Consider the following 22,928-nt stretch of genomic DNA (forward strand, 5'->3'; position numbering starts at 1 on the left):
TGCGGTCCGTGGCGAGCTCCGCGCCCGCGACGCCGTGGCGGCCGCGGCTCGAGGCCGCGCTCGAGGTCGCGACGTGGACGCTGGCGTGGTGGGGCATGAGCGTGACGTTCACGCTGGTGAACAAGTACTTTTTGGGCTACTGGCGGCCGCCCGTGCGACACGGCCAGACCGTCGCGCCGGGCTTCCCCTTCGCGGTGACGACGACGACGATGCACCTGTCGATGAAGGTGCTGCTGTCGACGGCGACGGTCAAGTGGCGGAGCCGGCGCCTCGAGCGGCGCCTGGCGAGCGACGAGGCGTCCCACGCCGAGGCGACGGCCATCGTCGTGCCCGAGCCGCTCACGGCGCGCGCGCGGTGGCGCTTCGCCGTCCCCGTCGGCGCTTCGACGGCGCTCGATATCGCGTGCTCGAACCTCGCGCTCATCTTCATCACCGTGAGCTTCTACACGGTCGCCAAGTCGTCGACGCTGGCCTGGACCCTGGTCTGGGCCGTCGCGCTGCGGCTCGAGCCCTGCCGGCTCCGGACGTTGGTCCTGGTGTCGTTGATCATCCTCGGGCTCGTGCTCGCGACGGAGGGCGAGCGCAAGGGCTCCGCGGGCTTCTCCATGCCCGGCTTCGCCCTCGTCACGGTGGCGTCGTGCCTCGGGGGCCTGCGGTGGTGCCTCACGCAGGCGCTCTTCGACCAGGACGAGGCGTGCGCCGAGGATCCCGTGGTCGTGGTTTATCACGTGAGCCCCGCGGGCGTCGCGACGCTGCTGCCCATCGCGCTGGGGCTCGAGGCGCGGCACCTCTGGCACTGGGCGTCCCTCGTCGCGCCGGAGGCGTTGGGCCAGGCGTTCGTCGCGGCCGCGGCGGCCGGCGGCGTCGCGTACGCGATGCTTCTCGCCGAGGTGCGGCTGCTCCACAGCACGTCGAGCCTGTCCCTGTCCGTCTTCGGCGCGCTCAAGGACGTGTCGCAGATGGCCCTCGCGGCCTTCACCTTTGGGGACGAGCTGACGCCCCAGTCCATCGCGGGGCTCGGCGTCGTCCTCGCGGCGTCGTTGGCCTACGCGCGCTTCCGCGAGCGGCTCAAGCCGAGCGACGAGGGCCGGCGGCGGCGGCAGCCCCGCTACCGGCGAGTCGGCGCCGCGTCCTACGACGCGGACATCGACGGCAACGGCCTCGAGGACGACGACCTCATGGACGACGACCTCAACGACAACACGCTCGAGCTCGTCGACATCTAGGGAGGTGCTAATTGCGGCGACTAGGCCGGGCTCACTCGGTCTCGAGCGCCGCCGGCGCCCGGGCGACGCAGAGCCGGAAGTCCATGCTGTCGTTCGAGTTCACGCGGCGCATGAGCTCGACGAGGCTCTCCGTCGGCGACGGCGATCGCCGTCGCCGCTCGTCGCAGTCCAGGCGCGCGCGGAAGCGCGCCGCGGCGCGGATCGGCTCCGCCGCGGCGAGCTCGAGGATCGACCGCGGCGACGGCGCGCACGCCGCCGCGCGCTCGGCGTCCGGCGCCGGGTCCGGCGGCGGCGCGGCGGCCGACGGCGGCGCGATGGCCGACGGTGCCGGCGGCCGCGCCGCGGGTCGCGGTCGCACCGCTGGCCGATCCGATTTAAAACTGGGCTGCCCTGCAAGCTGCGACAGCTGCGAGCGCACCGTCGGGGATCTCCGCAATGGCCTGTGGAGTTTGCGCAAGACCGGCACGGGCCGAGACGCCTTTCGTTGCTGCGCCGCCTTGTGCATCGCGCGTGCACAAGTGCACACGCGCCAACAGACAGCAGGATCTGCGGATTTTAGAAGAGCCTCAATCCTCGAATGCCAGCAGGACGAGTTGAGGAGTGAGTTTTTCGCTTGTTGACTTTTATCGCACGATCAGCGAGTTGAACATAACTAGGCTAGGCTGGGGCAGCTTCTCAGAGTGCGACGATGATGAGTAATCCATCATCCCAAACACATTGCATGCATGCCAATGGCGACGTGGACGTCCAAGCTCGGCGCGACCTATCCCCTCGCCACTATCCAAAAGAAGGACAAACAGGCCCACGCGACGCTCCAGAAGCTGCGCCGTCGGCCCGAGAACGCGACGTGCGCCGACTGCGGAGCCAGGGGCACCGTGTGGGCCATCGTCAACCACGGCACGTTCGTCTGCCTGCGCTGCGCGTCGGTCCATCGCTCGCTCGGCACGCACGTGTCGAAACCGAAGGGCTGCACTGGCACGTACCTCTGGGGCGACGACGAGCTCGCGAGCATGGCGCGAGGCAACGCCGCGGCGAACCGCGCGCTCGGCGGCGACGCCATCGAGGTCCCACCGGACCCCTCCGACGCGGTCCTGCGCGCGTTTCTCGTCGACAAGTACGACCGGAAGAAATGGGCGCCGCGCGCGCCGGAGCCGGCTCCGGACCTCCTCTCCTTCGACGACGACGAGCCGCCGCCGCCGCCCGCGGCCACGCCCGACTTCTTCGGCTCGTACGGGCTTTGATTTTTACTTCGTAGAAAGGCCGCGCGCCGCCACCTCTGGTCGCCCGCGCGGTCCCTCGGCGGGGTGGAGTTTCTACGTGAAGGTCTTCTTCGTCATGATCGCGTCTGCGAGGGGGCATCGGGGGTTTCCTTCGAAACAAGACGTCGGAACGCGGGTCCGCGCAGAACTCGTCGGGGGAGATCTCGCCGTCGTTGTCGGTGTCCGCGCGCTCGATCATCTCCATGAGCTCCGCGTCCGACATGGTCTCGCCGAGCTCCTTCGCCACGCGCTTGAGGTTGCGGAGCGTGATGTGGCCCGTCTGGTCGTCGTCGAAGAGGTTGAACACCTTCTGGATGTCCTCGCGCCTGCGGGCGTCGCGTGGGGCGCGGGCGGGGCGCGCGGGGGGAAAAGAGACGCGGCGGCGCGCGTGTCCTTGTCGGACATCTTCGCCGTCATCATGTCGAGGAACTCCTCGAAGTCGATGGTGCCCGAGTTGTCCTTGTCGATGTCGCCGATCATCTGGTAGATGGTCTGGTTCTTGGCCTCGAAGCCGAGGGACTGCATGGCCGCCTTGAGCTCCTTGGGGTCGATGGTGCCGGAGCCGTCCGTGTCGAAGAGGTTGAACGCCTCGCGGATCTCCTCGATCTCGTCTTCGCTGAGGCCCGGGCGCTCGTACGTCTTCGCGGGCCGCTTTCCGGGGCTACGGCGCATCATGGTGACGGAGCGGGCGGTCGCGCGCGACGAGAACTGTGGCTGCCCACGCGATGGGAGAGCGGCGCGCTTTCGAATCGATTCGAATAGGACCTAGTTATTATTATGATTTCGTATTAAATTTTAGCGTGGAGAAACTTGTGGAGACGGGGGGCGACACCAGACCGCGACGCCGTCCAAGCGCGCGAGCATGGTGGCCTGAACCCCGCCAAATTGACGAGGGCGCTCCTTACCCGACCCCTCGCGCGTGGGAAAAGGGCCGGGGACCTAGGTCTTGGTGGAAGTCCGGGCAGCGATGGCGACCGCGCGCGCGCGCAGTGGCCGCGGTGTGCTCGAATCGATCTGTGATGCGCATCTCGACCTTGGCGGTCGCGTTCTTGCGTCCGATCTGGTCCATGGGTCCGTTCGACCTGCCTGGAGGCCCCAACACTAACGTGAGCAGCCCCTTGGCCAACCAGGTACACTCGATGACGCTGTGCGCCATGCAAGTCGTTCGAGGCCGCCGCGCGAATGGCTCCGGTCACGGCGCGGTCCATGGCGCGGCGCTGTGTTCGCCGACATACTAGAGCGTGGTACTCGCCGCTCGGCTGCGCGTGGTGCCACCCTGGGGCTGCCACAGAGGCGCTCGAAGCTGTGCCGCCACTGGGAATCGCCGCTCCGGCGCCCAAGCGTTCGTCGACACAGCCAATTCCCGCGAGCAGAGCACCTCCGGAGTCACCCATGGGTACGAGGTGTCCACCACCGCCACCCTGACTCCAGGCGTCGCGCTCCATGGCCACGCGCGACGAGCCGGGCTGCCCCTCGAGGCGCTCCGGGGCTGCTGGATGCCGGCGGATTCGAATCCGACCAATGAAATGCTTGCATTATATCGATTTTGTCGATTTTCGACGCCTCCGAGCGCTCCGACCGCGTCGCCAGACGTCCCCACAAGTCCATTTACGCGCTCAGGACCCTCATATCAGTCCGTGCACCGATTTGGCGACGCTCCTGCGCCTGCTGGGCCGAGTTTGAGGCCGGTGTCACCCCCCTTGTGGAGAAGCCAGATGAAGCCGCATGCCCAAGAGCACATGCGGCCTATAGGTCTCGGACGGAAGAAGTAGGACCTAGTTATGCGGCGGCCACGCGATTGGCTCGTTTCCCAGCTCATCACGAGAGGTAGCGCGCGATGTCCGCGGCGATGGTCGCGTGGGCCCAGACGACGGACGCCGTGTCGTTGACGAAGGGCGCGAACGCGCCCGGCGCGTACATGTCGCGGCAGTGCGCCGTGCCGTCGAGCTCGACGACGTGGACGCCGGCGGACGTGCGCTGGCTCGGCGCGTGGTAGGCGTCCGTGTCGTTGACGATGCCCAGGGAGTGCCAGGGGTCCATGTTGCCGTTCACCGCCGTTATGTTGATGCCCTGGAGCGTGCGGCCTCCGTAGAACGCGTTGGCGACGAGGCCCGCCGCGTCCGCGCGCGGCCCGTCGTACTCGTCGACGCCAAAGCCTCCCGAGCACACGGCCCGTCCCGCCGTCGACACGTTGAGGTAGGCGCCGAAGGCCGCGAAGGGCGACTTCGGCGAGATCGTCTGGAAGAAGCCGAACTCGTTGCAGCTCTGCCAGATCCACTGCCGGTCCGCGGATACGCCGTCGAAGGTCGCGTTCCGCAGCACGGAGACGTAATCCTTCTCAAAGTCCGACGACAGACACGCAGTCCCGTTCGAGGAGAAGAGGCTCGTCGCCGCGGCGAGCGCCTCGATCGGCGAGGGCGCGCCGTCGACGGCGTCGCAGACGTCGGACACGTAGGGCGGGCCCGCCTCGAGGTTGTACTGGACGACGCCCTGGAAGTTGCCGAAGATCGACGAGTAGTACTGCGCGCGGTCGACGCCGCTCGCGATGGATCCGCACGGCTCGAGCGCCTTCGGCGGCGCCGCGCCGGCCTCGAGCGCGGCGACCAGGTCCTCGACGCCCCGTCGGACGGCGTCGGCGCAGGACGGCGAGCCGCCGATCAACGGGTAGGCGAGCGCGTCGCCGACGACCTCGGAGTACTGCGCGAAGTCGTACTCGGCGAAGACGGGCGCGGACGACGCGACGACGCCCGCTGTCAGGAACGGGTACTTCTCCTTGAACCACGCCGCGAGGTCTCCGGGGTAGCTGCCCCCGAAGGCGATCCACTTCGAGTCCATGCCCGGCGACGCCTTGAGCTCGAGCGGCGGCGTCGACGCGGCGTCCGGCGCGTCGGGCGAGTACGACGACACGTAGACGCGGAACCGCGCGAGGTCCGCGAGGGCCTGGGCCGACGCGAGGTAGCGGAGGTTTGCGTCGTCCATGTTCGCCGTCGGCAAGGACTCGCCGTAGAAGCGGTGCTCGAGGGTCACGAGGAGCGCCCGGTGCTCCTTCGCCTGCGCGTAGATGAACATGCGCGGCGACATGGGGCCCTGCGGACCCTCGCCGCCGATGTAGAGGAACACGGGAAAGCCCGCGCCGCCCCAGAAGCTCTCGTCGACGTAGTACCGCTGGCTCCATTTCCGCGTCGGCGATGCGACGTCGCTCTCGAAGTGGTCGAGCAGGGCGTCGTGGTAGAAGTGCGTCGTCGAATTGGCGGCCTCCGCGTCTTTCAAGTGCTTCAAGACGTGGTTCACGGCATGGTCCGTCCTCGCCGGCGCGCCGGGCGGCACCACGGTCCGGGCGGCGACGGCGACGAGCAGGCTGGCGGCGACGACGAGCCGCATGATGCGCCGCGGGGGGACGAGATGCACTTGCCCAATGGGCAGCCTTCGCGTTTGCGAAGGTGCAACGTCGCGTGCAACGCCCGAGCAGCACTTTGCCGTGATAACTTTGGCGGCTGTGGCAGCTAAGCTGAGTTCGAACTCGCCCGGCCTGCTGCGGTTGGGCAGCCCGGGTGGTCCGCCCGGCGCGTGTGGGCGGCGCTTCCCGCGTTTCCGGCGGCCGCCGAGACGCTCGCTACCGGCCCCGTGGATCGGGGCCTCGGAAAGCCGGTGTCGCGACCCATGGACCGGCAGCCCGCGACGGGGGCGGCGCCCTCCGCGTCGGTCTTGGAGGGGACCTACAACCAGACCTACCTCATCCGGACCGTGGACAAGGGCGGGTCCGAGGCCAAGGGCGGGTCCGACGACGACGACGACGACGACGACTACCAGGAGCGCCGCGTGCTCTTCCGCTGCGGCAACTGGTGCTACACGGGGAACGTGACGCTGGACAAGGCCAAGGTGCTGCTCAGCGACCTGCCGCGCATCATCCCGACGCTCCAGCGCCAGCAGAACCGGCTGCATTTTTATTGTAATGCCTCCAACGTCCCCTCGGAGTCGTCCTTCAAGGAGCCGATGGGCTTCGTCGGCGACGCGTCCGAGTTCGCCGCCGCGGAGCTCGCGTCCGCGCGCGTGCACGAGGAGCTGCGCAAGTGGACGGACATCTACACGTGGATGGAGACGGACGCGGCGAACACCTACTTCGAGCTCCAGTGCGCGCCGCCGCCCTGCATGGACGGCATCGCGCTCGCCGCGTCCAAAACGTACGCGCGGGGCCTCGTCTTCATCACGGTCTACTTCGAGAAGGCCTTCTACGTCGTCGTCCAGGACGGCGAGGGCGACCAGCCCCTGCTCGACGTCAAGTTCCCCGACGTGTCCCAGCCGGGCCAGGGCATCCACGTCGCCAACTACGCGGGCGACCGGACGTGGCTCAAGCTCGCGTTGTGGCACAGCCTCGCGGCGGAGAACGCGCCGACGCGGTCGAGCCCGACGCCGGCCCAGTCGCCGAAGACGACGAACCTCGCCACGGACTCCTACATCCAGATGTACACGGTCCTGAAGGCCACGGAGGAGCGCGGCGCGGCGGCGCGGAACAACGCGCACCACGACGTCCTCTTCCGCTTCGGGTCCTGGTGCTACAGCGGCTCCGTCCAGCTGACGCCCATGCTCGACCTCGCGGACCTGCCCCACCTCATCCCCGCGCTCCGCATGCAGCAGTCGCGCCTCGACTTCATGTGCGACGTCTCCGCGATGCCCATGAACTCGCCCTTCGCGCGGCCCATGTCCTACTTCTCCAAGGTCGCGCCCGTGCTCGAGCGCGAGCTCGTCGCGGCCGAGGCCGTGCTGGCCAAGCTCCTCCAGCAGCTCGCGCAGTTCGAGGTCGGCGGGTCCGTCGCGTCGTGGCTCGAGGGCGACTCGACGCAGTCGTTCTTCGAGTTCCAGCTCGCGCTGGACAAGGACCTGGAGCGCGTCTTCAAGAACGTGGAGCTCCTGGCGTCCAAGTGCTACAACCCCAACGGCGTCGTCCTCATCGCCATCTACTTCCTCGGCACGTTCTACGTCGCGTTGGGCGACTCCGCGGGCGAGCAGCCCCTCCTCGACTCGCGGTTCCCCGACGTGTCCTCGAAGGGCCGGGGCTACCTCATCGCGTCCTACGCCGAGGGCACGCCGGCCTGGCCCCAGCTCCGCAAGGTGTCCATCTGGCAGACCGCGTCGGCGATGGCCGCGGAGCTCGAGGCGCGCGGCGCGAAGGCGAGCGACTCCGAGCCCTCGCGGGGCCCCGCGGCCGTCGAGGCGGGCACCAAGGGCAAGGTCCACCCCCTGCTCTCGCGCGAGCACGTCGCCGAGGAGGGCGCGGCCATGCACCGCGAGGACGGCGGCGCGACGACGCGCGTGGACCTCGGCGGCCGCGGCGGCGCGGACGCCAAGGCGCCCGCGCCGTCGTCCGCGGCCCAGGCCAAGGGCGTCGCGAGCGCGGACCCGGAGAACGAGCGACCAGCCGCCAAGGGCGACGACGACCCGGAGCCCGACGCCAAGGCCGCGCCGGCCGCCGCGCCCGAGGAGACCAAGGAGCAGCGCGACGCGAGGATCGAGGCCCTGCTCACGGCGCAGCCCAAGAAAAAACCCTCGGGCCTCGCGCCGCTCTCGCCCCTGGGCTCCAAGGTCAACGCGCCGCACCGCGTCCCCGCGATGGCCGGCGGCGCCGCGCTCAACGAGAAGCTCGCGAAGATGCGCGCGGAGCTCGGCACGCTGGGCAAGGAGGCGCCCTGGGACGAGTTCGGCCGGCCGAAGGCCCTCGCCTTCAAGAAGTAGGCCGACTTCTCGAAGCCCCCGCGGCGCGGCGCCCGCGGCGACGTTCGAGATCGAGACAGACCGCCCCGCCCCGCGCGATCGCCGTCGCGTGTTGCTAACGGGGAGTTCTCGGAACCGACGAGGGGGGGGGCGCGGCGGGATGGGCTCAGGCCGTCACGGTCATGGCGTCCTGCTTCGCCTGGAGGAGCATGGACAGCGCCGCGTCGACGTCGTTGCCGCAGAAGGCGAGCGCCTTCTCGGCCTCGTCGACGGTGAAGCCCATCTCGAGGAAGTGGGAGAGGCGCGCGTCGACGACGGCCGCCGGCGGCGCGCCGCCGGGGAGCGAGCTCTGCCAGCCGCCCTTGTCCGGGTCGTTCGGGACGGGCTCGGGCCGCTTCTTCGGCCGGTCGGCGGACGCGTAGGGGTCCGGCGTCTCCGCGAGGACGTCGTGGGGGCTCGCGCCGCTCCCCGCCCGCGCCGCGAGGAGCTTCGTGAGCGCCGCGTCGACGTCGTTGCCGCACGTCGCGAGCGCGCGCTCCGCGTCGGCGACGGCGAAGCCCATGGCCTCGAAGCGCGCGAGGCGCCCGTCGAGGTCCGCGGCGGTGATCGGCGCTCCGGCGTCCTCGCGGAAGCCGCCCTTGTTCTTGTCCACGGGCGCCGGCGCGAAGGGCTTGGGCGCCTTGGCGCCGTACGGGTCCGCGGCCTCCTCGAGGACCGCGTGCGGCGAGTCGCCGTACGCGCCCGGCGCCCCGCCGAGGAGCATGGACAGCGCCGCGTCGACGTCGTTGCCGCAGGCGGCGAGGGCCCGCTCCGCGTCGGCGACGGCGAAGCCCATCTCCTTGAAGCGCGCGAGGCGCCCGTCGACGACGGACGCGTCCGCGCCGTCGGGGATGCCGAAGCCGCCCTTGTTCGGGTCCGGCGGCGCCGGCGAGAAGGGCTTCGACGACCCGTCGCCGTAGGGCTTCTCCGCCGTCGCCAGCAGGTCGAAGGGGTCGCCCGCGGCGGGGACCTTGCCCGACGTGAGCATGTCGACGGCGGCGTTGACGTCGTTCCCGCAGCGCACCATGGCGATCTTCACCTGGTCCGCGCTGAAGCCCATCTTCTCCAGGTCCTGCACCGTCGACGCGTCCACCATGTCGACGAGGCCGCTCATGGCGCTTTCGGCGCGGCTGGTTCTCCGCGGGCGCGCAGGATGGCTGCCGCGCTTCTCCCCCCCGGGGCCGAGAATCGAGGTTTGGGCTGCCTCGGCATCTCCTCGGCACCATTGCCTTCGCTGAATGCGCCGCTCGATTATGCCACTATTGCCGGAGGCCTTGCGGATCGAGCCCGACGAGCTCCGAGGGCCATTTGTGTTCGCCGTCGTCGTCGCCATCTTCTACGTCTTGCTCGGCGACATCTCCGAGGAGGTCATCGACGCATGAGCGCCACCCTCCTGACGCTCGAGCCCGACGAGACGGCGCGCGCCTATCTCGCGCGCGCCTTCGCCGCGCCGCGGCTCCTGGGCATCCCGGCCCTCGACGCGGCGCCCTGCCGCGGCGGCGAGATCGTCGAGCTCTACGGCGAGCCGCAGACGGGCAAGTCCGAGCTGCTGTACCGCTGCGCGGCGACGTGGGCGCTTCCGGCGAGCCGCGGCGGCGGCGCGCGGCGCGTCGTCCTCTTCGACACGGAGCACAAGTTCCAGCTGCCGCGGCTGCGGGCCGTCGTCGCCGCGGTGGCCGCCGCGTTCCCCGCCGCCGACGACGCGGAGCCCGCGGCGGCCGCGGCGGACGCGGCGCTGGGGAGAATCTTGATCGCGCCGTGCGGCACGACCCTGGACTTCCTCTGCCAGCTCGAGCTCGTCGAGCAGCGCGCCGAGTCCGAGGAGGCGCCGCTCCTATTGGTCGACTCCATCGGCGCCTTCCTCTTCACGGAGGACCGGCCCGCGGACCGGAAGCTCGCGGCGCCGTCGCTCACGCACGCGGCCGTCCGCGCGATCGCGCGGCTCCTCGCGCGGAGGCGGGCGACGCTCGTGGCGGCGAAGCCGGCCTACTACGAGGCCAAGGCCGGCGACCCCCGCGGCGACTACCACCCGGAGTACCTGCCGCGCGCGTGGACCGCGCTCGTGAGGCGGCGCGTCTGCCTGTCGCGCGAGTCGCGGACGACGCACGGCCCCTGCCGCGTGGCCGCCAAGTACGGCGACTTCGATGCGGACGCGCGGCGGCCGACGCGCCACTTCTCCTTCCAGCTGGACGCGCGGGGCTGCTCCGACTTTAAGGACTAGGGAGTCGACTAGGGCGCTTTAGACCGTGCTCAGCCCCGCCGGGCCCGTCTCCGCGACGCGCGCCGCGAGCTCCGCCTCGTCCGCCGCCGCGGCGACCCCGCGCGGCCGCCGGTACACGCGCGCCGAATACGTGCATGGCGGCGGCGGTCCGCCGCGCATGTAGACGTCGAAGGCCGACTCTTCTTCGAAGAGGTGCCTCGTGACGCAGCCGGGTCCGCTGACGCCCGAGAGAACGACGTGCAGGCTCGTGCCCGAGAGCGTGATCTCGTAGGCGCCGGGCACCTCGAGCTCCAGAGCTACCAAGTAGACGCGGCTGTCGTCGCGCGCGTAGGCGCCGAGCGACGCGCCGAGCGCGACTCGCAGCGGCGTGCCCGTGTCCGGCCGCTCGACGGTCTGGCCGCCGCGGAAAAAGTTCCAGGACGCGCGCCAGTCCGCGATGTAGAGCACGCTCTGAAATAGGGACCCGTTCTGGAAGGTGATGGTAAAAGTCTCGGGCTTCGCGGGCGCCTCGGGCTTCCGGGCCCAGCTCGGCACGTCGTCCACGGGCGGCGCCTGGAAGCGCGACGGCGGCGGCGGGTCGGGAATATAGGGCATGGCCATCGTTCGTTGCGAGGCTGCCCACCTCTCACTTGGCAATGGGACCGTGGATGGCAGCCCTCAAACACGCGGGGGCCCGGGCATAAGCGGCCGCCACGGAGAGCGTTCAACTTTGGCTTGTTGCCTTTCGTTTCAACACAATAGACTGCGTTATAGCGGCGTGTGTGGGCAGCCCAGCGCTCAGTGTTTGATCGATAACACGACGTTCGACGCATAAACAATGGGCAAGGGCGAAGGCAAGGGCGAGGGCCCCATCGGTTCGGCGTGCACCTGCGTCGGTTTGCTCGGCGAGCTGCTCTGCGACTGTGCTCGATGCAAATGCGAGGAGGCGCTCAAGGACTTCATCTGCATACCCGTGAAATTTATGTGCGCCGCGGCGCATCACATCGCGCGCCGCATCGACGCTCGCCGCACCAACGCGCGCCGCATCGCGCCGCGCGCCGCGCGCGACGCCCGCCTTCTCCCCGCGCAGGCTGCCCTGCTGCCCCTGGGAGCGCCTCCTGGACCCCGTCTTCTGCATCGCGTGCCTGCCGTGCGTGGTCGTGTCGCGCGCGTGCGGCGGCAAGCCCAAGGTCGCGCCGGAGGGCGGCGGGCCGGACGCCGCCGACGGCCCGCCGACGGCCGAGATGATGGCGAGGTGTTAGCCCCGAGCGCGCGTCCGTAATTGCCGTGGCGGCGTCGCTGTCGTCGAGCGGCCGGCCGCCGCGGCGAGGACGCCGCGGTCGACGATGTCGGCCCGGAGCGCGTCGTCGCCGCGCGCCGCGTCGTCGATGGCCGCGAAGGCGGCCGCGGCCGCGTCGAGGTGGGCGTGGATGTCCGGCGGGACGTCCTCGGGCGCGCGCGAGGACGGGCAGGCCCAGTCGAGGCCCTGGTCCGCCTCGACCCGGCGGCACTTGGGCAGCGTGTCGAGCATCTGAAACGCGAGGCCGACTTCCAGGTCAAAGAGCGCGCGCTCGACCTCGCCCCGCGACGGCGCCTCGCGGAAACGCGCCTCGTGGTAGGCGCCGAGCATCGCCCGGACGTTGGTCCGGTCGCGGCAGCAGCGCGAGTAGGGCGCGAGGTCCGCGATCGCGCCGCCGCGGTGCGCGTTCTCGTAGTCGATGAGCCGTAGAGACTCGGGCGCGAGCGCGCGCGCGAGGATGTTCCCGACGTGAACGTCGTCGTGGACGGTGACGGGCGCCGCCGCGAGGCGCGACGTCGTCCACGCGGCCGCGCGCTCGAACGCGAAGTCGTAGATGCGCGAGAATTTGTCTTCGGCCGCTCGCGAGTCGCGGACCGGCGGCCACCAGTACTTGGCGATCTGCGCCGCGTAGGTTTCGACGAGCGCGCCGCGGCCGTCGACGGCGCCCACGGACGCGGCGCCGAGCCAGCCCCGGAGCGTCGCGGGCGCGGCGGGCGCGACGTCGTCGAGGCCGTGGACGCACGCCAGAAGCCTTCCGAACCGCCGCGCGAGGCGCGCGTCCGTCTCGCGGAGGAAGTCGGCCCCGACGCGGTCGCCGGCCATCTCCGCGATCGTCATGACTCGGCTCGAGTTGTCGCCGAGGCCGCCGGCGTAGTAGATCCGCGGAGCGCACCCGCTCGCGGCCGCCGACGCCGCGACCGCGCCGTCGCGAAGGGTCTGTCGGATGTGACGCGCGTCGCCGCGGCGCACGACGGCGAAGACGACCCTCGGGACGGAGGCGTTGAAGTCTTTGTGTTGTGTCTGTGGGAGCCGCGCCACGTAGGCGACGCCGCGCTTCCCCTGGGTGGGTGCCTCTGCTGCCATGATTTCGTCGCCGTATGCCGCCCACCCGGGCACCCGCGATGCGCACGCCTCCGCGACGACCCGTTCGTCGTGCCTCACGGCCTGGCACACACCGAAGATGATCAGTGCGAACATGTGAGGCCTTGTCATCATGGCTTACTATTGCAGAACCGCTGTGGACCAGTGTCAAGAGCGGCCCGGGATAAAACCCCAGGCACGTCATGCCGGGTTCCTCGATCGCGGGCCCGGCACCCACCCACCCACCTCCTGGCCAATCAGGGACCTCCTTTTCGTTAGTTACCTTCAAGTTGCCGCTCGCCGAATCGCCACAACGCGCGCGCGCGGGACCGCGGGGCCGCGCGGCGCCGCGGCGAAATTTATGCTCGCGTCCTCGTGTAACGTCGAACGGCCCGCGCCGGCCGCGGACGCGAGCGCGCAGCCGCCGAAGAAAAAGAAGAAGAAGGCGCCGACGACGAAGCGCCCCGCGGCGGAGCCGAGCCGGGCCTCGAAGCGCACGACGAAAGCGCCCGTCATCTACGAGGGCGACGACTAGCGGAGCCGCCGCGCGGCGCGCTGCGCGGCGCGCGCGCGCGCGCGCGCGCGGGACCTACCAGTAAGCACTCAGTACACCCTGCGATTTCCAAATCCGGGCCCCGGGCCCCACCCACCCACCTCGAGCGGCATGACGTTCGAATCTTTTGTCCGTGGGTGGCCCGTGCCAGTGTGGTAAATTTTTAATTTCGGCGAGCAGCGCGGCGGCCTACCGGCGCAGTACCGTCGCCATCGGCTGCTCGCCTCGTGGCCTCTTGTTCGCGGCCTGGCGCAATGCTGCTGCGCCTCGTCGCGGTGGCCGTGCCCGTCGGCGCGACGACCCCGTTCGCGCGCCGCGTCGAGGACTACCGCGCCTCGAGCCATTACGATTCCGCGCACGCCTTCCAGAAGCCCCAGCACCCGTCGCAGTGGACCTGGCCGCAGGACCGGCACCGCGGCGGGCCGGCGTAGACCGCGGCGCCGCCGGCGAGCGCGCCGAGGCGCGCGCGGACGCGGTCGAGCTGCTTCCGCAGGGACCGGCGCCGGTTCACGGACGTCTTCGCCGCGGGCGCCTCGAGCGCCGCCGCGAGCCCGCGCGCCTGGTCCTCGAGCGCGCCCGCGTCGCAGGCGTCCAGGAAGTGGCAGTAGGCGCCGCGGAGGTCCGCGTGGTCCGAGCAGTAGTGCTCGCGGCGGCTCGAGGAGCACGCCGGGCAGACGAGGCAGAGCGTCTCGCAGACGGAGCAGATGTTCCGCGCCGCGTGCGCGCCCCAGGGCTTCGCGCAGTCCGTGCAGACGCCCACGGCCGTCGGCGCCGGCGGCGCGTCGTAGGCGTCGGCCTCGCGCGCGTCGAAGAGGAAGTTCCGACCTTTCCAGACGCCGCCGCCGTCGGGGTAGCGCTCGAGGAAGCGGTGGATGCCGCCGTCGAGCTGGTGCACGGCCTCGACGCCCTTGGACCGCAGGTAGGCCGACGCCTTCTCGCAGCGCACGCCGCCCGTGCAGTACATGAGCACCTCCTTGCCCCGCGCGCGGCCGACGACGTCCTCGCGGTCCACGTAGCGCGTCCACTCGTGCATGGTGCGGATCGGCGCGCGCTCCGCGTTCGTGAAGTGGCCGACGTCGTACTCGAAGCCGTTGCGCACGTCGAGCACGAGGAGCTTGTCCGCCGCGTCGGGCGCGGAGAGCTTGGCGCGGAAGGAAGCCGCGTCCGCGTGCGGCGCGGACGTCTCCGACGACGCGCGCACGGCCGCGCCGAGGCCCGTGCTCACGATCTCGCCGCCGACCTTGACGTAGAGGTCCGGGAAGGGCGGCCGCGCGCCCGCCGCGAGCGGCGACCGCTTCACGTCGACGGCGGCGCCGAGCGCGGCCTCGACCGCGGCCGCGTAGGCGTCGCAGGCGTCGGTCGCGCCGCTCAGCGTGCCGTTGACGCCCTCGCCGGCGACGACGACGCGCCCGCGCAGGCCGAGCGCCGCGCCCGTGGCGCGCTGCCACGCCGCGTGGGCCTCGGGGTCCGCGACGGCCGCGTAGACGTAGTACGAGAGGACCGCGCCGGCGGGGACCCCCACGCAGGGCTCCATGGCGTCCAGGGCGTCGCCGCCGTCGCTCTCGTCGTCGCTCGCGGCGACGAGCTCCGGCATGTCGGGGTAGCAGTAGTCCATGGCGTTGCAGAGCTCGTCCATGCCGTCGTCGCGCTCCCGCGACCGCGACCGGTCGCGGCGCTCCATGGCCGCGTCCTCCTGCGACGCCTCCGCGGCCCAGCGGTCGCGCATGTCCTCCTGCGACGCCTCCGCGGCCCAGCGGTCGCGCATGGACCCGAGCCGCGACTCGTCGCCGAGCACGAAGGCCATTTCGATCGATTGCCAAGGCCCAGACCGCCTCGACCTCGCCCAAGCCGGAATTGCCCATCACGATCACGACAAAGTGCAGGCGCGGAGTTTCGAGCTCTCCGCGTCGTCCATCGCGCCGTCCAAGCGCGAGGGCTGCCCTTTTCTGCCGGCCCATGTTCGGCGCCTGCCGGAGCCCGCGCGGCGGCGAGGCGCCGAGCTCGCCGGCGCCGCCGCCGCCGCCGTCGCCGACGCTCGAGGCCGCGAGCCTCGGCGAGAAGTTCGTGGGCGCCGGCCGCAACCTGAGCCTGACGCGCAAGGTGCTGCCCATCGCCTTCCGCTTCCGCGACGTCCAGCTGAAGATGCGCGCCGTGCGCAAGAAGCTGCGCGACAGCGACCCGGATAAATTCTACGCGACGCGCGACGCGACCTGGGACGCGATCCACGAGCGGGAGGCGGCGAAGATCGCGAAGATCGGGCGCGACATGGGCGGCATCTACAACAAGGCCTGGCAGTTCATGGCGACGCAGGACCTGTTGCTGCCGTCGCCCTGGGTCGCCGAGATGCAGTTCAGCTTCGAGGACTTCCCGCCGCGGCCCTGGGCGGAGCTGGAAAAGACGGTCGAACGCGCGCTCGCGGGGCGGCCGCCGAGCGCCGGCGCGCCACCGGACGCGACGGGTCTGCTCCGCTACTTCGCGTCCGTCGACCCCGCGCCGCTCGCGTCGGCGTCCATCGGCCAGGTCCACGCGGCGACGCTCTATTCCGGCGAAGCGGTCGTCGTGAAGGTCATCTACCCCGAGATCCGGACGCACATGCGGAGCGACCTCGCGAACATCGCGCAGGTCGCGGACCTCATCTTCGGCATGATCGACATGCCCATCAAGGACACGATCATGACCATCTTGGGCGAGTTCATGATCTCCTTCCCGCTGGAGATGGATTTCGGCAACGAGCTCGAGAACACGCGGCGGACGCGCGCGCTGATCGACGCCGAGGGGCTGGGAGACGCGATCCGCGTGCCGCGGTGCTACGACGAGCTGAGCGACGCGAGCGTTTTAGTGATGGAGCGGCTCGACGGGACGACGGTCGCGTCGCTCGCGGAGTCCAAGGCCGGCGGGGTTTCGGAGGAGGCGTCCAAGAGCGTGCTGCGGATCGTCGACGTCCTGGGGAAGATGATCTTCCGCGACGGCTGGTTCCACGCGGACACCGGCGTCGAGCGAGAACCGTCGCGCGAATCTCGCCGGGAAACGAGAAGAAATCCACCGTCCGTAGGCGGACACGCACCCGGGCAACGTCATGGTGCTCGGGGACGGGTCCGTCGGGCTCATCGACTTCGGCCAGTGCTGCGCGCTCAACGACGAGTCGCGGAAGCGGCTCTGCTCCCTCGTCATGCTGCTGAGATTGCGGAGCCCCGCGCTGCTCAAGCTGACCTTCGCGGACCTGCCGTCGCTCTTCGGCGACTTCGACTTCAAGTTCAACACGGCGGACGTGGACGAGATCGGCGCCCTCTTCGCCTACTTCTTCGACACGGACGCGACGGCCGGCGGCACCGTGGACCCGGCGACGTACGAGTCCATCCGGCGGACCGCGCGCTACAAGCCCGCGGCGCTGCCCATCGCGACGGACTGCCCGAAGGAGGTCGTCTTCTTCGGGCGCGTCGTCGCGTCCCTGCGCAAGTGCTTCGAGAAGGTGGGCCTCGAGGGCTTCTCCGTCGTCGACGCGTGGTACGGCGTCGCGCGGCGGTCGCTCGCGGAGCTCCGGGCGGCCGAGGACGCGCCGGACCGCGTCGCGGACTCGTTGCTCGCGCTCCTGCCCGCGGACCCGGGCCACCTCGAGCTCCAGCGGTCGCTCGCGATGCGGTTCCTCGACGTGCCCGACGCCGAAAAGGCCGCGGCCGTCGACGCGCACCGGCCGCTGCTCGCCGCGGCCGTCGCGGCGCCGGAGTTCGCGCGGAGCGTCGCGGGGTTCGCGCTGCTGCGACCCGACGACCTTCGCGCGGCGCTGGTCGTCGCCGGCGCCGCGGTCCTGTTCGCCGCGTGCTCCCTCGTCGGCACCCTCGCGCGATGGGCCCTAACGTAGAAGGCGGCGTCTCCTGTTCGCGGCGCTGTCTCTTCCCGCGTCCCCCGCGCGTCGCGTCTTCGGGTCGCACCATCGAGGGTGTAGAAGACGGCGTCTCTTACCGGCCTTCCGGGGGGAGTCCTAAGCAGCGGCCAGGCGGGGCGCTTCAGGGGGGATTGTCTCGCCGTCGACGTCGACGTCGCCGCTTAGAGGATGGAGAAGTGGAGCGTGTCGAACTGCTCCGCGAGGGTCTGGCCCGTCTGGCCCTCGCCGAACATGGCGCCGGCGATGCCGAGCATGGCGAGGCGGCCGTTGGCCATCTCCGCGTTCAGCTTCTTGACCTTCTCCTCGCCCTCGTAGGTCGCGCCGAAGAAGCCGCAGCCGTAGTCGCCGCTGTAGTTGTTCGCGGGCCACCACGCGAGCTCGACGAGGCCGACGAAGAGGAGGATCTGGAGGAGGCCCGCCGGGGGGACGGCGAAGATGCCCTTGAAGCCGTTGGGCACGTCGGAGAACTTGAGGTCCGCCGACTTGGAGAGGTAGCCAGGGAACTCGATGTCCGCGTTGTGGACGAGGACGCCCGTGATGGCGGCCATGGACACGCGGCCGTGCTTGCGCTCGACGGCGCGGCGGCGGACGAACGCCTCCGGGCCGTCCTTCTCGACGAGGCCGAGCGGGTCGTAGAAGCCCGCGGGCGCCTGCACGCCGACGACCGACTCGTCGACCATCGTGAGCGCGCTCTTGGACGCGCGCGCGAAGGACGGCAGGACCTTCGACTGGAAGGCCGCGGCCGTGGACATGCAGAGCGCGAGGATGAGCTTCATGGTTATTTAACCTGCGGAAGGGAGCGGGTGAAGCGCAGGGCGGATCGATTCGGCGCGAGCGCGGGCGCTCTCGCCGGCGGGAGCGCGGCGCGCTAGCCGGCGCTAGCGCGGCGTGCCCCCCCGGGGGCGCGGCGCCCGGGGCGCTGCCCCGCCGGCCCGTCGCTCGCGCTCGCCGGCCTCAAAATCTTGAGTGGCAGCGAGCGGCGGCGGCGAAGGCCCGCGGCCCCCGAAACGCCACGCCAACGCGACGACGCTTGACAGCGCTCGTCTAGCACTGTCGCGCGACGCTCTCGGGTCCCACAACGCTCTCGGGGCGGGCACAAAAAGCGTGGAAATTGACGCCGCATCGAACGGATTGACTTGAAGATCGCGGAGAGCCAGCCAAAAAGCCAGCCCAAGCCAGCATTGAAGCGAGGTGCCCTCCGCTCGATGGTCGACTGCTTGTTCTCGCATGCTGCCCGCCTGGAGCGACGTCGTCCAGCGGCGGCGGCGCGGCCGGCTCGGCGCCGGCGCGTTCGCAGCTTTCGTGGCGCAGCGCGCAACAGCGGTGGCGAGCGACGAGACAAAGGCTGCACCGCAGGAGCAGCCGATCGACGAGCAGGCTGCCGACGAGAAGCCGATCGACGAGCAGGCCGCCGACGAGAAGCAGATCGACGAGAAGACACACGATGACGCGGCGGACGCGTGGGAGCGCGAGCTCGCGTCGTACGCCCAACAGCGCCTCGAGGCGCTGCGGGCCGTCGTCAGAGCGAAGGCGCCGAGGCTGGGAGGCCACATCGGCCGAGCGATCACGCGCGCGCTCTGGTCCTTCGCCGCGCCTGTCCTCGCCGCCTACCGGCCAGCGCGTATCTTCGACGCGCGGCGGTCGCTCGCGGAGGACAGCAACCGACTGGCCTACGGCTTCGGCGTCGCCGTCGACGATTCGGACGACGATCCGGAGCGGTTCGCCGTCTACGTCGCCGACGTCGCCGGTGCCGTGATCGTCCGCTTCCGAGGCGACCACGTCGACATCCTGGGCGAGGGAGCGCTCGCGCGTCCCTACGACGTCGTCGCGACGCGCTCCGGGACGCTCTACGTCGCCGATCGAGACGCGAACGCGATCGTCCGCGTCGACGCCGACGGCTCCGCGGAAACCGTCGTCGCCGAGCTCTCGGCGCCCGTGGCCCTCGCGCTCGACGCCGACGGCGCGCTCGTCGTCGCGGAGCGCGGCGCGGACGCGGGCGTCCGCAAGTACTGGCTCGACGACGAACGCGAAACCTCCGCGACGCTCTCGGGCCCGGGCTTCGCGGGCGAGCCCGTCGGCGTCTGCTGCGGCGCGCGGCGCGCCGTCTTCGCCTGCACGACGTCCCACGAGGTCCGGGCCATCGTCGACGAGACGACGGCGGCGAAGCGGACCGCGCCGGCGGCGCCGGTCTCCCGCAAGGTCGCCGGCGGCGCGAACGGCCGCGGCGCGACGCCGGCCGCGGACATCGTCATCGACGCCCGCCGGGGCCTCTATGATCGGCGCACGGGCCACCGCCTCACGATGAACCAGGAGAGGTTCCGCGCGACGGACCAACTGAACGCGCCGTCGTCGCTCGCGGCGCTCCCGCCGGCGGACCGCGGCGCGCCGCTCGAGGTCCTCGTCGTCGACCGGCGCAACGCGCGCGTCGTCCGCCTCGCGCCGGGCGCCGGCGTCGCGCCGGAGGTCGTCGTCGACGGCCTCCGCGACCCGTCGGGCCTCGCGCTCGACCGGCTCCAGCGCCTCTACGTCGTCGAGGTCGCGCGGCGGCGGGTGGTGAGGTACGACCCCGTGTGGGTCTGAGTTAGATTGTTGGTGTCACAAGGAGGGCGCGCGTTCCGCTTCTAGATGGTGTTTTTACAGGAGGAAAGCGCGCGCGCGGCGCCGAAACGCCGCCGCGCCGCGCCGCGGAAGGCGCGCGTGCGCGCGACGCCCGGGGGCCGCCGCCCGCGGGACGTCATGCGCACGGCCCGCCGCTTATTGCTTCGCCGCCGCCTCCTCCGCGAGCTGCTTGTCCCGTCTCGCCATCATGAAGTCAAAATCGTCGCGGCCGATCACGCGCTTCTCGCCCTTGAAGAGCTGGTGGATGGGCGGGATGAGCGCGCCCGTGAGGGAGAAGGCGCCGATGATGATGATCACGCCGGGGGCCGTCTGCCACGGCATGGTTTACGGTGCGTGGACTCGATGTGTGTGGCAGCCTACAAGATCGCGACAGTCGAACGGGGGCGGCTTCGGAACGCGCGCGCGTCGCATTTTTCTATCGCATCGCACAAATCTCTCCGACGATGTCAAAGTCTCTCTCCCGCGCGCGCGCGGTCCCGCGCGGCCCTGAAGACGCGGCCCATTGCGTGTCGATGATCTTCTGTCCGGAGCAGGAAGAGGCATGGGCTGGAGGAAAGCTCATTTTGAGAGCGCCTGACCCGCCAAAGCAGTGCCTCTAGCGGTAGCGCGGGCGCGCATCTACGGCGCATCAACTCCGTGATCGTCGCAGCGAACGTAAGCGCGCGCAAAAAACGCTAAACGTCGCGAGGAAGCGCTCGTTTAAAGCAGCAGCCGCTCTAGTTTAAAGCCGCGGCCACCGCCGCGGGCAGCATGGCCACGCAGAACGCCCAGGTGAAGCGCCTGGACGACCCCTTCGGCGCCTTCGTCGTCGACGGCTTCAACTTCGTCAGGGCGTTCCCGGACGTGCGCCACTGGCTGCTGACGCACGCGCACTCGGACCACACGTGCGGCCTCCGCGCGAACTTCGACGCGGGCACGATCTACTGCAGCACCATCACGAAGCGGCTCGTGGCGCGCGAGTTCCCGGGGCGCCTGGGCGACCGCATCGAGACGCTGGACCCGGGCGCGTCCGTGACCGTGGGGCGGACGACGATCACGGCGATCGACGCGGGCCACTGCCCCGGCGCGGTGCTCTTCCTGCTGGCCCACGAGAGCGGCGCGACGGCGCTGCACACGGGCGACATGCGCGCTTCGCCGGCCGTCACGGAGGAGACGAAGAAAGCGTTGGCGGGCCGCGCGGTCGACGTCTTGTACCTCGACACGACGTACGCCGCGCCCCAGAACGACTTCCCGTCCCAGGGCGAGGCCTGCGCCGTCATCGCCGATGTGGTCACACAGGAGCTGGCGCGCGAGCCGAAGACGCTCTTCCTCGCCAACGCCTACTCCGTCGGCAAGGAGAACGCGTTCGACGCGGCGATCCGCGCGTCCGGCGGCCTGGGCTACGTGAGCGGGCGCCGCGCGGAGAGCCTGCGCGCCTGCGGCCGCTGGGACCCGAGCCTGCACACGGAGGACGCGTCGGACGAGCGCGTCGCGGTCTGGGTCGGCCACCGCGCGGCGCCGGGCGCGCGCGACGGCGACGACGGGCCGCACGGCCAACTGGCGAAGGTCCTCGCGGACGCGCCGCGCTTCAAGGCCGTCGTGTCGCTGCGCTGCACGGGCTGGGAGTACCAGAAGAGCTGCCGCTGCGCGGGGGGCGGCCTCGGCGGTTTGGACACCTACTGCCCCAAGGTCTGGGAGGGCAACGACGGCGCGACGCGCGCCTACGGCGTGCCCTACAGCGAGCACAGCTCCTTCCCGGAGCTCAAGCGCTTCGTCGCGGCGCTGCGGCCGCGCAAGCTCGTGCCCACGGTCAACGCCGCGACGCGCGTCAAGCGCGACGGTCTGCGGGACCTGTTCGCGGACGGGGTCGAGCACGCGAACGACCGGTCGAAGATGGACGCGTACCTCGCGTCGCCGACGGGCGGCGACGCGCTCCGCGGCGTCGACGTGCGGCGCCAGGCGCGCCTCCTGGAGCAGTTCGAGCGGACGCCGGAGGCGCCGTCGCCCGTCGACGCGGAGAAGGCGGCGACGGTGCGCGAGGTCGTCGGCGACGCGCCCGACCGCTACGTCGCGGCGCTGCTGGGCGACGCCGGCGGCGACGTCGCGGCGGCCCTGAGCGTCCACTTCGGCGCCCACGGCGGCGTCGTGCCGCCGGCCTACTACGCGTCGGCGCCCGCGCCGTCCGTTGGGCCGTCGGAGGACGACGACGCGGACCTCTTGGTCGGCGCGGTCTTCGCCGTCAAGGGCCGCGACGAGGACTTCAAGCTCTTCCGGACGGGCGGCCCGCCGCCGCCGAAGCGGCGCCGGGGCGAGCCGCGGCCCAAGGGCCAGCAGCCCGGCGGCGCCGCGGAGAAGGTCCGGGAGCGGCTGCGGCAGCTCGGCGCGTGCGTCGTCGGCTTGCACGACACGGGCGCCAAGAAGCTCGCGCCGACGCACGTCGTCGTGCCCGAGGGCACGGAGCCCGGATCCTTGGTCGGTTTGGACCATCTGGTGCGCGTGAAGACGGAGTCGTGGCTGCTGAAGCGCGTGCGCGCGCTGGAGGCGGGCACGGTGCGCAAGCCGACGGAGGCCGACTTCAAGGCCGCGGAGCAGAAGAAGACGGACGCCGTCGAACGGGCCAAGGTCAACGACGTCGGCCCCAACGGCGAGAAGCGCGCGGGCCCGCGACGCAAGGCGACGGCGGAGACGGCCGCGACGGCGCACCGCGCGCTCACGGAGACCATGTACCTCGTGGACCGCCGCGACGAGACGCGGCCGCCGCCGCCGGGCGCGTGCCGGCCGCCGCCGCTGCGGCACAAGTTCGTCGTCATGGGCACGACGGGCAATGTCTACGACGTCACCCTTGATAAGGAGCCCCGGTGCACCTGCCCGCTCGCGCTGAAGCACAAATCGAAAGTCTGCAAGCACCGCTACTTTGTGTTCTACCGCGTGTTGCGCCTGCCGCGCGACGACGACGAACACGATCCGAAAGGCCTGAAGCACGTGCCGCACCAGCGCTACCTCCGGCGCGACGAGCTCAAGGCGATCCTCGTGGACTCGTCGACGGCGGACGCGCCGCTGGCGTCGCGCGCGGCGCGCGAC

The 22,928-nt window shown here is 71.0% G+C and overlaps 11 protein-coding genes across 11 annotated transcripts; 6 read left to right on the top strand and 5 right to left on the bottom strand.

Annotated features, from left to right (window-relative positions):
- Nucleotides 1–209: 209 nt before the first annotated feature.
- Nucleotides 210–1,226, top strand: AURANDRAFT_62964 (hypothetical protein; the record flags this gene model as incomplete). The annotated part of the gene is made up of 1 exon (XM_009037216.1): nucleotides 210–1,226. The coding sequence occupies one exon, from the start codon at nucleotides 210–212 to the stop codon at nucleotides 1,224–1,226; it is 1,017 nt and encodes a 338-aa protein (XP_009035464.1).
- An 812-nt stretch (nucleotides 1,227–2,038) lies between these two features.
- Nucleotides 2,039–2,200, top strand: AURANDRAFT_17904 (hypothetical protein; the record flags this gene model as incomplete). Its single annotated transcript, XM_009037217.1, has 1 exon — nucleotides 2,039–2,200. A coding segment is annotated over one exon (162 nt), but the record flags the coding sequence as incomplete, so codon positions are not given.
- A 430-nt stretch (nucleotides 2,201–2,630) lies between these two features.
- AURANDRAFT_24714 (hypothetical protein) lies at nucleotides 2,631–3,157 on the bottom strand (the record flags this gene model as incomplete). Its single annotated transcript, XM_009037672.1, has 2 exons — nucleotides 2,631–2,811; nucleotides 2,862–3,157. Coding segments are annotated over 2 exons (477 nt in total), but the record flags the coding sequence as incomplete, so codon positions are not given.
- A 1,149-nt stretch (nucleotides 3,158–4,306) lies between these two features.
- AURANDRAFT_10784 (hypothetical protein) lies at nucleotides 4,307–5,737 on the bottom strand (the record flags this gene model as incomplete). The annotated part of the gene is made up of 1 exon (XM_009037671.1): nucleotides 4,307–5,737. A coding segment is annotated over one exon (1,431 nt), but the record flags the coding sequence as incomplete, so codon positions are not given.
- A 408-nt stretch (nucleotides 5,738–6,145) lies between these two features.
- AURANDRAFT_62966 (hypothetical protein) lies at nucleotides 6,146–10,454 on the top strand (the record flags this gene model as incomplete). Its single annotated transcript, XM_009037218.1, has 2 exons — nucleotides 6,146–8,211; nucleotides 9,617–10,454. The coding sequence occupies 2 exons, from the start codon at nucleotides 6,146–6,148 to the stop codon at nucleotides 10,452–10,454; spliced, it is 2,904 nt and encodes a 967-aa protein (XP_009035466.1).
- Nucleotides 10,455–11,679: 1,225 nt separating this feature from the next.
- AURANDRAFT_71277 (expressed protein) lies at nucleotides 11,680–12,932 on the bottom strand (the record flags this gene model as incomplete). Its single annotated transcript, XM_009037670.1, has 1 exon — nucleotides 11,680–12,932. A coding segment is annotated over one exon (1,241 nt), but the record flags the coding sequence as incomplete, so codon positions are not given.
- A 777-nt stretch (nucleotides 12,933–13,709) lies between these two features.
- Nucleotides 13,710–15,170, bottom strand: AURANDRAFT_62968 (hypothetical protein; the record flags this gene model as incomplete). The annotated part of the gene is made up of 1 exon (XM_009037669.1): nucleotides 13,710–15,170. The coding sequence occupies one exon, from the start codon at nucleotides 15,168–15,170 to the stop codon at nucleotides 13,710–13,712; it is 1,461 nt and encodes a 486-aa protein (XP_009035917.1).
- Nucleotides 15,171–15,631: 461 nt separating this feature from the next.
- Nucleotides 15,632–17,225, top strand: AURANDRAFT_62969 (hypothetical protein; the record flags this gene model as incomplete). The annotated part of the gene is made up of 2 exons (XM_009037219.1): nucleotides 15,632–16,357; nucleotides 16,419–17,225. 2 exons carry the CDS (start codon nucleotides 15,632–15,634, stop codon nucleotides 17,223–17,225), a joined length of 1,533 nt encoding a protein of 510 aa, XP_009035467.1.
- Nucleotides 17,226–17,305: 80 nt separating this feature from the next.
- Nucleotides 17,306–18,036, bottom strand: LHC32 (putative plastid light harvesting protein; the record flags this gene model as incomplete). The annotated part of the gene is made up of 1 exon (XM_009037668.1): nucleotides 17,306–18,036. One exon carries the CDS (start codon nucleotides 18,023–18,025, stop codon nucleotides 17,411–17,413), a length of 615 nt encoding a protein of 204 aa, XP_009035916.1.
- Nucleotides 18,037–18,476: 440 nt separating this feature from the next.
- Nucleotides 18,477–19,829, top strand: AURANDRAFT_62970 (hypothetical protein; the record flags this gene model as incomplete). The annotated part of the gene is made up of 1 exon (XM_009037220.1): nucleotides 18,477–19,829. One exon carries the CDS (start codon nucleotides 18,477–18,479, stop codon nucleotides 19,827–19,829), a length of 1,353 nt encoding a protein of 450 aa, XP_009035468.1.
- A 789-nt stretch (nucleotides 19,830–20,618) lies between these two features.
- Nucleotides 20,619–21,278, top strand: AURANDRAFT_24389 (hypothetical protein; the record flags this gene model as incomplete). The annotated part of the gene is made up of 1 exon (XM_009037221.1): nucleotides 20,619–21,278. A coding segment is annotated over one exon (660 nt), but the record flags the coding sequence as incomplete, so codon positions are not given.
- Between the last annotated feature and the right edge of the window lie 1,650 nt (nucleotides 21,279–22,928).

The sequence above is a fragment of the Aureococcus anophagefferens genome (assembly GCF_000186865.1).
Source record: "Aureococcus anophagefferens unplaced genomic scaffold AURANscaffold_6, whole genome shotgun sequence".
NCBI classification, from domain to species: Eukaryota; class Pelagophyceae; order Pelagomonadales; family Pelagomonadaceae; genus Aureococcus; species Aureococcus anophagefferens.